Source organism: Neolamprologus brichardi, chromosome 7 (genome assembly GCF_056152115.1).
Source record: "Neolamprologus brichardi isolate AB-2024 chromosome 7, ASM5615211v1, whole genome shotgun sequence".
Classification (NCBI taxonomy): domain Eukaryota; kingdom Metazoa; phylum Chordata; class Actinopteri; order Cichliformes; family Cichlidae; genus Neolamprologus; species Neolamprologus brichardi.
The window spans coordinates 64,821,268-64,834,963 of NC_142110.1; the positions used below are offsets into that span (position 1 = coordinate 64,821,268).

The window sequence follows — 13,696 nt, forward strand, 5'->3', positions numbered from 1 at the left end:
GTATTGGTTCACCATGCACAACACAGTGAAGCCATCCAAAGGGCAGTCAAAGGAGCTTGCAAAGAAAAGCGTCTGGACTTCTTTAAGTTGCTTGAAGACGTTTCACCTTCATCCGAGAAGCTTCTTCAGTTCTAAGGTCAAATGGTGGGGAGTCCCAGATTTAAACCTAGTGGGAGTTTCCCCCCACAGAGGGACAAAAGGACCCCCTGATGATCCTCTAATCGCCTGAGCCAAGGTGTGAAACTGGGTGTGGGTCACAATCAGCCAGAGTTTCGGGTGAGCTCACTGTGAAACCTGGCCCCACCTTATCATGCGAATTCCCGAGGTCAGATGGCCCAGGATGTGAGTGGGCGTTAAGGCGTCTGGGGAGGGAACTCAAAACTGGATTATAGATGGCAGACAGTTGGTGTCGTAAACCACCGCCTCTGTTCAAAGATGGTCGCTCGTCGTTGAACAGAGGCGGTGGTTTTGAGTTTTGAGTTGGCTGAGCCAAACCACTCATTCTGCAAAGAATGAGTGGTTTGGCTGACCTTGTTTTATCACACGATCAGAGTGGCGGTGAGCCCCTCAAACTTCCTGTTGCCTTATATTTGTTTTAAAATTATTTTTCCCACTTTTTCTTAGAACAACTTTGAATATGCAGATGAGGACATGTGAGCATGGCCCCCTTTAAACTGTACAGGAGCATAAGGTTATTATTATTATCCTCCTCATCCCTCCTCTCTCAGCATCATGAAGACTCTCTGCTTCTCTCTGGGACTGCTGCTGCTTGCAGCCTGCTGCTGTGATGCCATCCGTGAGTGTTTATTCCTTTATGACTCCTTGCATGTGTTTGAAAATTTACAGCTGACATGCTGATACTGACTTTAGTCTTTTACCTTGCTCTCAGCGAAAGGCGTAAAGTTTAGCACAGCTCCTGGAACCTGCTGCTTAAACTTTAAAATAAATGCAATACCGGTGAAGTTGGTGTCCTTCATCACCCAGACGCACAGCTCCTGTCCCAAGAAGGCATACATGTAAGTTTGATATTTTCAAACAGGACTGGTCATGAATAAAGTATAAAAATTGATATGTGAAGTTTAGACAGGCCGTCTGCAAGAACTCAATCAAAGCAGTGTGAATAAAACGATTTTTGTGTGCATGTTTTGCAGAGTCCACACTGTCAAAGGAAAAAAGATCTGCTACACTCAGAGCTTCCAGTGGGCTCAGGACATGTATCGGCTCCACAACACTGAAGGCAGCAGCTAGCCACCACCAAGATCGTCAGCTATCGGCTTCAGTTAATAATTGACTGCCTTGTTAAGGCCTTATGGCTTCGCTTTGTATTTGTATTCTTATAAAACTGGCTTAAAAATAAACAAAAAAATGTATGAAGCCAACAGAACCACATCATCTGCAAAAATCAGAGATGAGATTCTGAGGCCACCAAAGCGAAAGCCCTCCGCCACTTGGCTGCGCCTAGAAATCCTATCCATAAAAATTATGAACTGGTGACAAAGGGCAGCCCTGGCGGAGCCCATCACCCACCGGGAACGAGTCCGACTTATTGCCGGCAATGCGAACCAAGCTCTTGCAACGGTTGTATAGGGATCGAATGGCCCGTAGCAATGGGCCAGACACCCCATACTCCTGCAACACCTCCCACAGGACACCCCGAGGGACACGGTCCAATGCCTTCTCCAAGTCCACAAAACACATGTAGACTGGTTGGGCAAACTCCCATGCACCCTCAAGTATCCTCGAGAGGATGAAGAGCTGGTCCAGTGTTCCGCGACCAGGACGAAAACCGCATTGTTCCTCCTGTATCCGAGGTTCAACTAGCGGACAAACTCTCCTTTCCAGCACCCTGGCATAGACTTTCCCAGGGAGGCTGAGGAGTGTGATCCCCCTGTAGTTGGAACACACCCTCCGGTCCCCCTTCTTAAAGATGGGGACCACCGCCTTTAAGGTGTCGCGGATAAATACAACAAAATAAAACTAGTACCGGTACCGAAAAAAATAACATTTATTCATAACACACGTGAAAAGACCCAGGAAAACCGAGTAAACAATAAAAACGATAACAAAATAACGCTGAAAACCGATAAAACCCCTGAAAACTATACATTTCACACCTGAGCCTCAACTCTCGCAGCCCGGTACCAAACGACTCACGGACTGGTACTGGTCCGAGGCCCGGGGGTTGGAGACCACTGCCCCACACAATTACACCAGCAGCAGCCTGAACCATTGATATCAGGCAGGATGTAGCCACGCTTACATGCTGCTTACACTAAATTCTGACCCTACCATCTGATTGTCACAGCAGAGACTGAGACTCATCAGACCAGGTAACAAATTTTCACTCATCTATTTTGACATATGGTGCACTGAGAGATGCTCTTCTACATACATTGGCTACAGTGTAACAAATGGTCCTTTGAGTAACTGTTGCTTTCCTATTAGTTGAAGCAGTTTGACCATTTTGTTCTGACCTTCGGGATCAATTAAAGAATATTCTCCCACAAAACTGCTGCTCACTGAATATTTAATTTTTTCTGAGAATTCTCTGTAAACCACAGAGATGGTTGTGTGGGGAAAAGCAGATCAGCAGTTTCTGAAACACTCAGACCTGTCTGCGTCAAATTTGACCTAGAATGCCTTTGTTGCCTGAACTCCATGCATCTCAGAAATGTTCTTATGTCACTGTACAAAAAACTGCTTAGTAATAAAAAAACACATTTTTAAAATACATTCGCCCAGACCATTACTGTAACATGCACACTACAAGGCTCAAAAAGATTAAGGACTATTGGTGACAGTTATGAAACATGATGTAAAGACAATGCAAAGGCTTTGCAGAAAGAGTGGTTTGGCTGACCTTGTTTTATCACACAATCAGAGTGGCAGTGAGCCCCTCGAACTTCCTGTTGGCTTATATTTGTTTTATGATTTTTTTTCCACTTTTCTTAGAACGGCTTTGAATATGCAGATGAGGACTAAAACCTATACAAACCTTACACCTATTCTAGATACAAAGAGAGGCATCATCAAAACCTGTCAGACCTGTCAAACCAGCTGTGTCATGAAGCCCTTGAATCAGAATGTCAGTGCTGAAAACAGCAGTGAGATCAAGCAGGATTCAAATCTAAACTCTTAGTGAGTCACTGTTGATCTTTAGGTCAGTGATGACATTACAAAGAGTTGTTTCTGTGCTTAATTGGTTCTGAACCCTGACTGCTACAGTCATAACGACCGTGAGAAAAAAGGTATTTATTTTATTTGTCATAATACTGTTGTCAGATAGTTTACTGAGAAAAGATGATTATGTAATGCTCATCACTAAACTCTAAATTTAGTCTTTTTAAAGTTTCCATTTCAGATGATATTTTTACAGCTGATAACACTGCATACAACCTGATAAAGCATAGTGTTTAACTTGGTCTTTAATATTGTACTGTAATATATCCTTACATGTTCTACTTGTAACTATAGTGCAACATAGAAATTATTCATTTAGAGAAGTAGTTTTATGTCATTTACCATGGCACATTGTTTCATTATAACACAACTCCTGTTTGCCAACGTGTAACGATGCTGCACAGCAGGGTCATTCCATTTCATAAGCTGGTTTGCACTGAATTACATGATTTGTAGTATAAGTGGTGGGACTGCCACATAATAATGGGCCACGACTGATTAACACATGAAGCTATAGCATTACATCCAGCCTGTGGGCCTTGGGTTTAACATGTGTGGCATACACCGAAATAGCCTTATCACCTTTCTAAGCTTTGATGTTCACTAGTTTAACTGAAAGAACCCAGCATCCTCAGATGCCTTCAGATGAATTCACTGCTTCTGATGAGTCATTTCTGTCTTCTTGATGTATTTTTTCAGTGTGAACCAGCAGTTTCTATGATTTCTCAATTCTCAGACAATTTGGTCCGTGTTGACATCAGAGCATCACACAGTCGATCAGCTGCACATCCATGATGTGACTCATTTGTTCCACCACATCCCATATTCTGTGGTGTTTAAAAGATGGTCAGTTAGTAGCCAAAGTGGGGCCCAAAGTGTGCCAAGAAGATATCCCCCACACCAGCGGTCCCCAACCTTTTTTGCGCCACGGACCGGTTTATGCCCGACAATATTTTCATGGACCGGCCTTTAAGGTCCATCCATCCATCCATCCATCCATCCATCCATCCATCCATCCATCTTCATCCGCTTTATCCGAGGCTGGGTCGCGGGGGCAGCAGCCTAAGCAAAGAGGCCCAGACCTCCCTCTCCCCAGCCACCTCCTCCAGCTTATCCGGGGGAACACCAAGGCGTTCCCAGGCCAGCCGAGAGATATAATCTCTCCAGCGTGTCCTGGGTCTGCCGCGGGGCCTCCTCCCGGTGGGACATGCCTGGAACATCTCACCCAGGAGGCGCCCAGGGGGCATCCTTGTCAAATGCCCGAACCACCTCAGCTGGCTCCTTTCGATGTGAAGCAGCAGCGGCTCTACTCTGAGCCCCTCCTGGATGGCCGAACTTCTCACCCTATCTCTAAGGGAGAGGCCAGCCACCCTTCAGAGGAAGCTCATTTCTGCCGCTTGTATCCGCGATCTCGTTCTTTCGGTCACTACCCACAGCTCGTGGCCATAGGTGAGGGTAGGGACGTAGATCGACCGGTAAATTGAGAGCTTCGCTTTTACACTCAGCTCCCTCTTCACCACGACGGACCGGTGCAGCGTCCGCATTACTGCAGCCGCAGCCCCAATCCGTCTGTCGATCTCCGGCTCCCTTCTCCCATCACTCGCGAACAAGACCCCGAGATACTTGAACTCCTCCGCTTGGGGCAGGAACTCATCCCCGACCCGGAGTGGGCACTCCACCCTTTTCCGGCTGAGAACCATGGCCTCAGATTTGGAGGTGCTGATCCTCATTCCCGCTGCTTCACACTCGGCTGCGAACCGCTCCAGTGTGAGCTGGAGGCCCCCACCTGATGAAGCCAACAGAACCACATCATCCGCAAAAATCAGAGATGAAATTCTGAGGCCACCAAAGCGAAAGCCCTCCGCCACTTGGCTGCGCCTAGAAATCCTGTCCATAAAAATTATGAACAGAACCGGTGACAAAGGGCAGCCCTGGCGGAGCCCATCACCCACCGGGAACGAGTCCGACTTATTGCCGGCAATGCAAACCAAGCTCTTGCAACGGTTGTATAGGGATCGAATGGCCCGTAGCAATGGGCCAGACACCCCATACTCCCGCAACACCTCCCACAGGACACCCCGAGGGACACGGTCCAATGCCTTCTCCAAGTCCACAAAACACATGTAGACTGGTTGGGCAAACTCCCATGCACCCTCAAGTATCCTCGAGAGGATAAAGAGCTGGTCCAGTGTTCCGCAACCAGGACGAAAACCGCATTGTTCCTCCTGTATCCGAGGTTCGACTAGCGGACGAACTCTCCTTTCCAGCACCCTGGCATAGACTTTCCCAGGGAGGCTGAGGAGTGTGATCCCCCTGTAGTTGGAACACACCCTCCGGTCCCCCTTCTTAAAGATGGGGACCACCGCCTTTAAGGTGTCACGGATAAATACAACAAAATAAAACTAGTATCGGTATCGAAAAAAATATTCTTCATAACACACGTGAAAAGACCCAGGAAAACCGAGTAAACAATAAAAACGATAACAAAATAACGCTGAAAACCGATAAAACCCCTGAAAACTATACATTTCACACCTGAGCCTCAACTCTCGCAGCCCGGTACCAAACGACTCACGGACTGGTACTGGTTCGAGGCCCGGGGGTTGGGGACCGCTGCCCCACACTGTTACACCAGCAGCAGCCTGAACCATCGATATCAGGCAGGATGGAGCCATGCTTACATGCTGCTTACACTAAATTCTGACCCTACCATCTGATTGTCACAGCAGAGACTGAGACTCATCAGACCAGGTAACAAATTTTCACTCATCTATTTTGACATATGGTGCATTGAGAGATGCTCTTCTACATACATTGGCTACAATGTAACAAGTGGTCCTTTGAGTTACTGTTGCTTTGCTATTAGTTGAAGCAGTTTGACCATTTTGTTCTGACCTTTGGGATCTATTAAAGCATATTCTCCCACAAAACTGCTGCTCACTGAATATTTAATTTTTTCTGAGAATTCTCTGTAAACCACAGAGATGGTTGTGTGGGGAAACGCAGATCAGCAGTTTCTGAAACACTCAGACCTGTCTGCGTCAAATTTGACCTAGAATGCCTTTGTTGCTGGAACTCCATGCATCTCAGAAATGTTCTTATGTCACTGTACAAAAAAATGCTTAGTAATAAAAAACACATTTTTAAAATACATTTGCTTGTATGCGTTGCCTGATGATTCTCGCCCAGACCATTACTGAACCTGCACACTGCAAGGCTCAAAAAGATTAAGGACTATTGGTGACAGTTATGAAACAACATTAGAGGTTTAATGGTGGAAACATTATGACTATGTATGATGTAAAGACAATGCAAAGGCTTTGCAGAAAGAGTGGTTTGGCTGACCTTGTTTTATCACACGATCAGAGTGGTGGTGAGCCCCTCGAACTTCCTGTTGGCTTATATTTGTTTTATGATTTTTTTTCCACTTTTCTCAGAACGGCTTTGAATATGCAGATGAGGACGTGAGCATGTCAGACTTAAGCCGAGGGAAGCAGGACAAATCACTTCAGATAACATCATCACCAGCATCATCAGGTCTACAGCGAACATGAAGACTCTCAGCCTGACCGTGGGACTGCTGCTCGTGCTGTTCACTATTTACTACTGCGACGCCTCACGTAAGTCTGTTGGTCTACTTCCTGCATCACACTGGAGGGAATTTCAACTGTGAATATGAAATTCTTCATTTTTCTGTATTTTAAGTGATTAAAACAAAAATGAAACTAATTATTATCTCTTATTTGTCAAATGACAAATGATTGAAAGATTTTTATATTTTAAAAATTCCCCTCTTGCGGCCGTGGCGGTCTAAGCTCGGATCCTCTACCAGGACTGTGTTACATATATTTGTGTGTGCATGTGTATACAATTACATTTATAAATATGAAGCTATGTATAATCATATATACAATTTTTACATTTTTTGTTGGATGTTGAAGTTTCAAAAGATTATTTAAATATCCAGCACCTAACTTTGCCCTTACTGTCCAAGTGTAAAAAGGTATCATTAGCATAAGCTAAAATAAATTTAACCATTTTCTTTTAAAATCTGCTTTCACATAAAAATAATACAAAAAATATTTACATTTTAAATTATATTAAAAAAATTATATAATATAATAATATAACAAATAATATAATATTTTATATTGTAAAAAAATCCCAGAAAACTGTTTCTAAAACTTTAGCTTGCCTGGGGTAGCTGTACATCTTTAGCCAACGACTAATTTAAAAATATATATAAAATAATAATAATAATAATAATTATTATTATTATATATGGGCCATCAAACTCATTTATATTCATAAAGACCAATAATGATCTCAAGTTTCCCTGTAGCACCTGAAAAATGTGTTATCGCATATCAATCCAGGCGATTAACAGCATGAGAAATAAAAATTCATCAGACAAACATTTGCACTTTCTGCTCTTCTGCATTCTAAGCATCTACTATCATTTAATATTTTAAATTAAATATATATAATTTTACTTTACATGCTTACACACTAGTATCTGCACAACAGAAAAAGCCTTACCCAGTTTAAAAAATAAAAAATCTTACACATACATATCTTACAACTGTAAGTTTTGTTTAGATATAAATTGAAAACAAGTTGCGACATAGAGTCGTAGCACTAAAACCTACCCTGTGTTTTTCTCTTACAGCTTCTGGAATGGGTTTAGTGCCACCTGATCTTTGCTGTTTTAAATTCTTTGATAAAAGGATCCCAAAGGTGCACATCCTCTCCATCAGAAAAACTCACAGCAAATGTTTAACAGAAGCCTTTGTGTAAGTTTGTACTTCAACATCTCTTTGCTGCCCTCACTAATATTTGCAAAGCAATGCATTATCCTTCTTTTCTATGAAGAATAAAATCTGTGATCTGAGAACAAAATAATGACACTGATTTTTTTGCAGGATCAAGACGCCCAGAGGCGATTACTGCGTGAGACAGAGTGATGACTGGGCAATGGAAGAGTTCATCAAACGCCGCAATTAAGACATGAAGAATCTACCATGACCCCAATGACCGGCAACCAGCGCTGGCGTTTTAGCTCTTTGTACTTTGCCTGCTTAAGTAGTCTTACTATTATTAAAATGCGGATACTTTTATTTTGCATTTATCAGCTTAATTATCAGCATAAGTTTAGTAAAAAGTTGCATCTCTGAAAAGGGAATTTGAGTATTTGGTATTTGTTTGTCTCTCACTCACTTTGGCAGCAGGACTTTAAAGATCTAAAGAATGAAATTTAAAGGGATTTCCCTCAGGTGAGGACAAAGACAGCTGCAAACATCACACACCTGTTTAGTTAATGAATTCTCCTTGAATACTTGTTTTTTTTTGTAGTGCAGTGTTTCTGATACGAGTCCTAATCAGGACAAAAAAGTAGCAGGCACAGAAATGTGCTAATTTATGTCACTTTGATTCCTGCCGACCTGAGAACAGAGACTATGTCAAGTCTTGTTAAACCAGATTATCCCTGCAAGAGCTTCATGTGACGACGAACAATGAAGGAAAGTTCTTTCATAATAACACAAACAGTTATCCTGCTGCATTATGAATCGTTCTCCACAAAGATATAAATCACTGCTGGAGGACATCGCTGAAGAATGGAGGGCTGCTTCTCCTCAGTCAGGGTGTAGCTGATTTAGATCAGTCTGTCTTCTCACCACCGTGTTTCACTGTAGCTTCGATCCACTGTGGTATCCATCCCTCGCCTGTTTCTCTCCTTACATATGCCCTTATTTTCCTGCCGCTAATATCTAACTGTAATTATCATTAAAAACTATTTAAAATTATTTTGATGCCTTAGACATTTACATGATTTCCACATTCAGATAAAAATAGTGCACACAAAATCTAATGTCTCCAGTGATTTAACCATTTACTTTCACCGTGCCATTGTTATGCAGATACAGTGTGTCCAAAGCATTTATATATCCCTGTATATTGTTTTTCTTTATTCTTCATTAAAGTTGCGTTTCACAAAACTCATCGACTCTGTCTGACAGTGAATGTTCGACTGTGATTTTATGCCGTGGCCTTCTCTTTGAATTCATCAGAATAGTGAATAAAATCAATAAAATATCCTACATAAACTTTAAAATATGCTCACTTTCCTTTAAAATACAACAAATTTTAAACTATAAAAATGCTGGTGAAAACATTTGAGTAAAAATTGTTCGTCATTTTAGGAAAACTTTATAGCAACAATCACAAGGGTGCACCCAAGTTCAGGTATGCTTGTTGTATTTATGTAGGTGCTTGTTAGTGGTGAGCGCTGCACATTCGGGCCCGTGGGAATCATTGAGACACTCAGACACTGAGCCATGGCTCTGTGCTACATACAGAGATTTCTGCACCTCTTGGTATTTAGTGACACTTTGTATATAGTTTATTTTATGACAATGGCAATTTTATTTAGCCAGTACATTTCATTACAAGCCAACTCAATGTGCTTAACGCAGAAAAACATAAAAACCCATGTTGGTTTACAACGCCAAAGGCAGTGAAAACGGCAAAATACAATAAAACTGTTCTGTCGTGATGGGTCATTTATCTCAATAAATCATGTTTAAATTCTTCCAAGTGATCTTTCCTTATGAAATAGTTCTTAATGATAGAAAGCAATTCTCATAATCTTATTGCTGTGATTATCAAAACTAAGAATGATACCAATTCCTGACTTGCCGACTGTATCTTAGAGACAGAGGTGATAAATATGAAAAAAATTGCCTCTGACTTCCTGTAACAGCAACTAGTATTTTCTTTTCTCTGATCAGTTCTAATAAGTTTTGATACATCCAGCATGTAATCAGTTAGCACATTAATGTTCAAGGAACTGACCTCCCAGCCCATTGTTCCTACAGTGGTGGTAGTTTCAATCATTATGCAAATGCACTGTTTATAAGGTTGGGGAAACCTGCAGTCAGCTGAGACTGAAGAAGTCACTCGGATGAGTGACGAAACGTTTCTCCCACTGAAAACATTACGTCCAGATGAACAGAAGAATTTTGTAGGTTGTGTTTATAAGTTGATAAGTTTGTGAACAGAGGTTAGATCATCAGAGGAATGTGATAAGTACAACTGTGTATCATCTGCATAAGAATGGTAGGCTATATTACGATTCTTTATGGCCATACTGAGTGGAAACATGTAAAGGTTAAATAGTAATGGACCCAGGACAGACCCCTGAGGAACCCCTCGTTGAATTTTCATTTGTGCAGATCAGAAACTGCAAGTTGAGACATAAAAACTTAAAAACCCCTTAGATACAAAGAGAGGCATCATCAAAAACCGGACCTGTCAAACCAGCTGTGTCATGAAGCCCTTGAATCAGAATGTCAGTGCTGAAAACAGCAGTGAGATCAAGCAGGATTCAAATCTAAACTCTTAGTGAGTCACTGTTGATCTTTAGGTCAGTGATGACATTACAAAGAGTTGTTTCTGTGCTTAATTGGTTCTGAACCCTGACTGATACAGTCATAACGACTGTGAGAAAAAAGGTATTTATTTTATTTGTCATAATACTGTTGTCAGATAGTTTACTGAGAAAAGATGATTATGTAATGCTCATCACTAAACTCTAAATTTAGTCTTTTTAAAGTTTCCATTTCAGATGATATTTTTACAGCTGATAACACTGCATACAGCCTGATAAAGCATAGTGTTTAACTTGGTCTTTAATATTGCACTGTAATATATCCTTACATGTTCTACTTGTAACTATAGTGCAACATAGAAATTATTCATTTAGAGAAGTAGTTTTATGTCATTTACCATGGCACACTGTTTCATTACAACACAACTCCTGTTTGCCAACGTGTAACGATGCTGCACAGCAGGGTCATTGCATTTCATAAGCTGGTTTGCACTGAATTACATGATTTGTAGTACGAGTGGTGGGACTGCCACATAATAATGGGCCACGACTGATTAACACATGAAGCTATAGCATTACATCCAGCCTGTGGGCCTTGGGTTTAACATGTGTGGCATACACCGAAATAGCCTTATCACCTTTCTAAGCTTTGATCTTCACTAGTTTAACTGAAAGAACCCAGCATCCTCAGATGCCTTCAGATGAATTCACTGCTTCCGATGAGTCATTTCTGTCTTCTTGATTTGTGTTAAGCTGTATTTTTTCAGTGTGAACGACCTCAAAATGCTCTTCACACTTTGTACAGGAAAGGTTTTGTCTGCCACAGTTGTTGATATAATCTTGTTGAAGACAGTCAGAGCAGTTTTATTTTGTCACTGTGCTTATTTTTCTTAAATGAACTACAGTGTGAAGCACTCTGGAGCACAAACCTTCACTGAGGCAGCTGTTCTTTAGAAACGTACTATAAACAGTGTTGGGAAGGTTACTTTTAAAATGTATTCCATTACAGAATACAGAATACATGTCCCAAAATGTATTTTGTAACGTATTCAGAATACGTTACTCAATGAGAGTAACGTATTCTGAATACTTTGGATTACTTAATATATTATCATGCTGTTTACAACTACATGAATGTACTATTGCTGTGATTTATTACTGTTACTGAAGGTCCGCGGCTCCGAACCGTAGTAAAGGGACCTCTGGCTAATATGTCGGGTTCGTGTCGGGCTCGTAGCTGAAAACTAGCTTTACTTTGTTGTCTGGGTCAACTTTGCTTGCTAGAGACAGAGAGAGGTGTTGAAAGGCTGCTCCAAAGGAACTTATTGTTTTTGGAGGAAAACACGAACACAGTGTACAGTCGAGTCTTAATAGCTTACTTACAACTGGGCTCGTCAGGCACTCTTCTTGGCTGCAGTGGTTATTATTATATTTACATGCTTCCAGCTCCCGTTTTTGCTCGATGACAGCTCGTACTTTTCCTTTTTCTCCCTCCCTCGCTCACAGACACATAACGGGTATGGCAGTCCATTCTCCCTGCAGCACAGACTACACTGCCTATGATGCTACATTCTTTAGAGCTATACCTGTAGCATTCTGCCTATTAGCTTAGCACAACAACAACAAAAAGGCCTCTCTCACCCAGGAAACACACAGAGAGAGAGCGTCACCCTGTAACCATGGCAACCGTAACGCTGCCACCTGGAACAACAGAACGTAGCTGTCAAACAAAACCCAAACAGTCCTGACCCGCCACAATATGAAACAGGGAAGTACCACCGTGTAATCCATTTATTTCAACAAAGTAACTGTATTCTAAATACCACCTTTTTAAACGGTAACTGTAACGGAATACAGTTACTCATATTTTGTATTTTAAATACGTAACGGCGGTACATGTATTCCGTTACTCCCCAACACTGACTATAAGTTTATAGTGCAGTAAGATGTTTACTTTGTTTACACAAGCATTACGTAGGAGTACGTAATGATAATGGGTATTGCTTTATAAATAACCGGACATGAATAGTTTGAGATCAATAAATAATGTTGTTCTACTACTTTAAAGCTATATCACATTTTGGGGTCAACTTGAAAGAAAGGCAGATGTGAAATGTGACGTGATATTCTAAATCTTAATATGGTACTTTCTAAATGTTCACAATACACAGCACATTTGTAATGATTGTAGTTTTTAAGTTATGAAGCTTGTTGTCAATTTTCTGACAAAATCAAGCGTTAAGTTGACCTTGAAGAGCTCAGTGGAAATAAGCCAAATTTTAATGGATTGTTAACATGAGCTCTACTCTCCTCCTAAAGGTTGATCTGAATCAATGCAAAACCTTTCTTGCAGATTCCAATTTAAGTGATAAAAACTCACATTTCTTTCTCAATATTTATTGATATTAATATTCCCATAGTCAGTGCGGAACAGCGGTGAAAGAAAAACAGCTTTTTTCTCACTTGGGTTTTTTAAGTGGCAGCACGGTGGCATGGTGGTTAGCACTGTTGCTGCTCAGCAAGAAAATCTTGAGTTCAATTCCATCATCAGGCTATCAGGCCTGCAACAGAGGCAAGACAAAGATGAAACAATCAAGCGGTGACAGATGTTGTAAACAGACACCAAATATTTTCACTCATCAATGAGACCTGAAACCCAGTCGCCGAAGTGACTGAAGAGGTAGTGAAACAAACAGACGGAGGCCAAATTCTCACAAACTGTTCCCTTGAGGAGCGAAGAAAGCAGCCGAAACATGCCAGAGGAAAACATTCCATAAGAATTTGCTGCCAGGTTGTTTTACTGGGAGGTTTGTTATTTATCTAAGACGTGTTGTGTTTGTGCAGCATTTTTAAAACGCTCATAAAGTGTATTTAGGTTGGTGTCAGGAACATTGTGCCAACTTGGAAGTCAAAAAAGCAGCAATAAAGGCTCAGTTTTCAAATACAGTCTCAGTATCTTTATCCTGCAAAATGTCCAGCAGGACTGAATTTTTCAGACATGACCAAACACGGTGCGTAGAAGTTCCTGCTGAGGCCTTGCAGTTCAAACAGAGGTGGAAGCTGATGATTCATTTGTGTTTTATGTGGTGAGAGTTTCACACGGTGCAGAATTTTACATTTCAGCAGGGT

The 13,696-nt window shown here is 41.4% G+C and overlaps 2 protein-coding genes across 2 annotated transcripts; both read left to right on the top strand.

The window, feature by feature from the left end:
- Positions 1-732: 732 nt before the first annotated feature.
- Positions 733-1,248, top strand: LOC148102300 (monocyte chemotactic protein 1B-like). The gene is made up of 3 exons (XM_087844544.1): positions 733-796; positions 890-1,016; positions 1,152-1,248. The coding sequence occupies exons 1-3, from the start codon at positions 733-735 to the stop codon at positions 1,246-1,248; spliced, it is 288 nt and encodes a 95-aa protein (XP_087700670.1).
- A 5,454-nt stretch (positions 1,249-6,702) lies between these two features.
- On the top strand, positions 6,703-8,252 carry LOC148102301 (C-C motif chemokine 5-like). The gene is made up of 3 exons (XM_087844545.1): positions 6,703-6,800; positions 7,850-7,973; positions 8,103-8,252. Exons 1-3 carry the CDS (start codon positions 6,731-6,733, stop codon positions 8,182-8,184), a joined length of 276 nt encoding a protein of 91 aa, XP_087700671.1. The 5' UTR covers positions 6,703-6,730; the 3' UTR covers positions 8,185-8,252.
- The last annotated feature ends 5,444 nt before the right edge of the window (positions 8,253-13,696 follow it).

Excerpts from the sequence above, each read along its gene's own strand:
- LOC148102300 (XM_087844544.1), top strand. The coding sequence starts at position 733 with ATGAAGACTCTCTGCTTCTCTCTGGGACTGCTGCTGCTTGCAGCCTGC. Across the intron at positions 797-889 it reads CTGCTGCTGTGATGCCATCC|CGAAAGGCGTAAAGTTTAGC; the intron begins GTGAGTGTTTAT and ends CCTTGCTCTCAG. Across the intron at positions 1,017-1,151 it reads TGTCCCAAGAAGGCATACAT|AGTCCACACTGTCAAAGGAA; the intron begins GTAAGTTTGATA and ends CATGTTTTGCAG.
- LOC148102301 (XM_087844545.1), top strand. The coding sequence starts at position 6,731 with ATGAAGACTCTCAGCCTGACCGTGGGACTGCTGCTCGTGCTGTTCACT. Across the intron at positions 6,801-7,849 it reads TTACTACTGCGACGCCTCAC|CTTCTGGAATGGGTTTAGTG; the intron begins GTAAGTCTGTTG and ends TTTCTCTTACAG. Across the intron at positions 7,974-8,102 it reads TGTTTAACAGAAGCCTTTGT|GATCAAGACGCCCAGAGGCG; the intron begins GTAAGTTTGTAC and ends ATTTTTTTGCAG.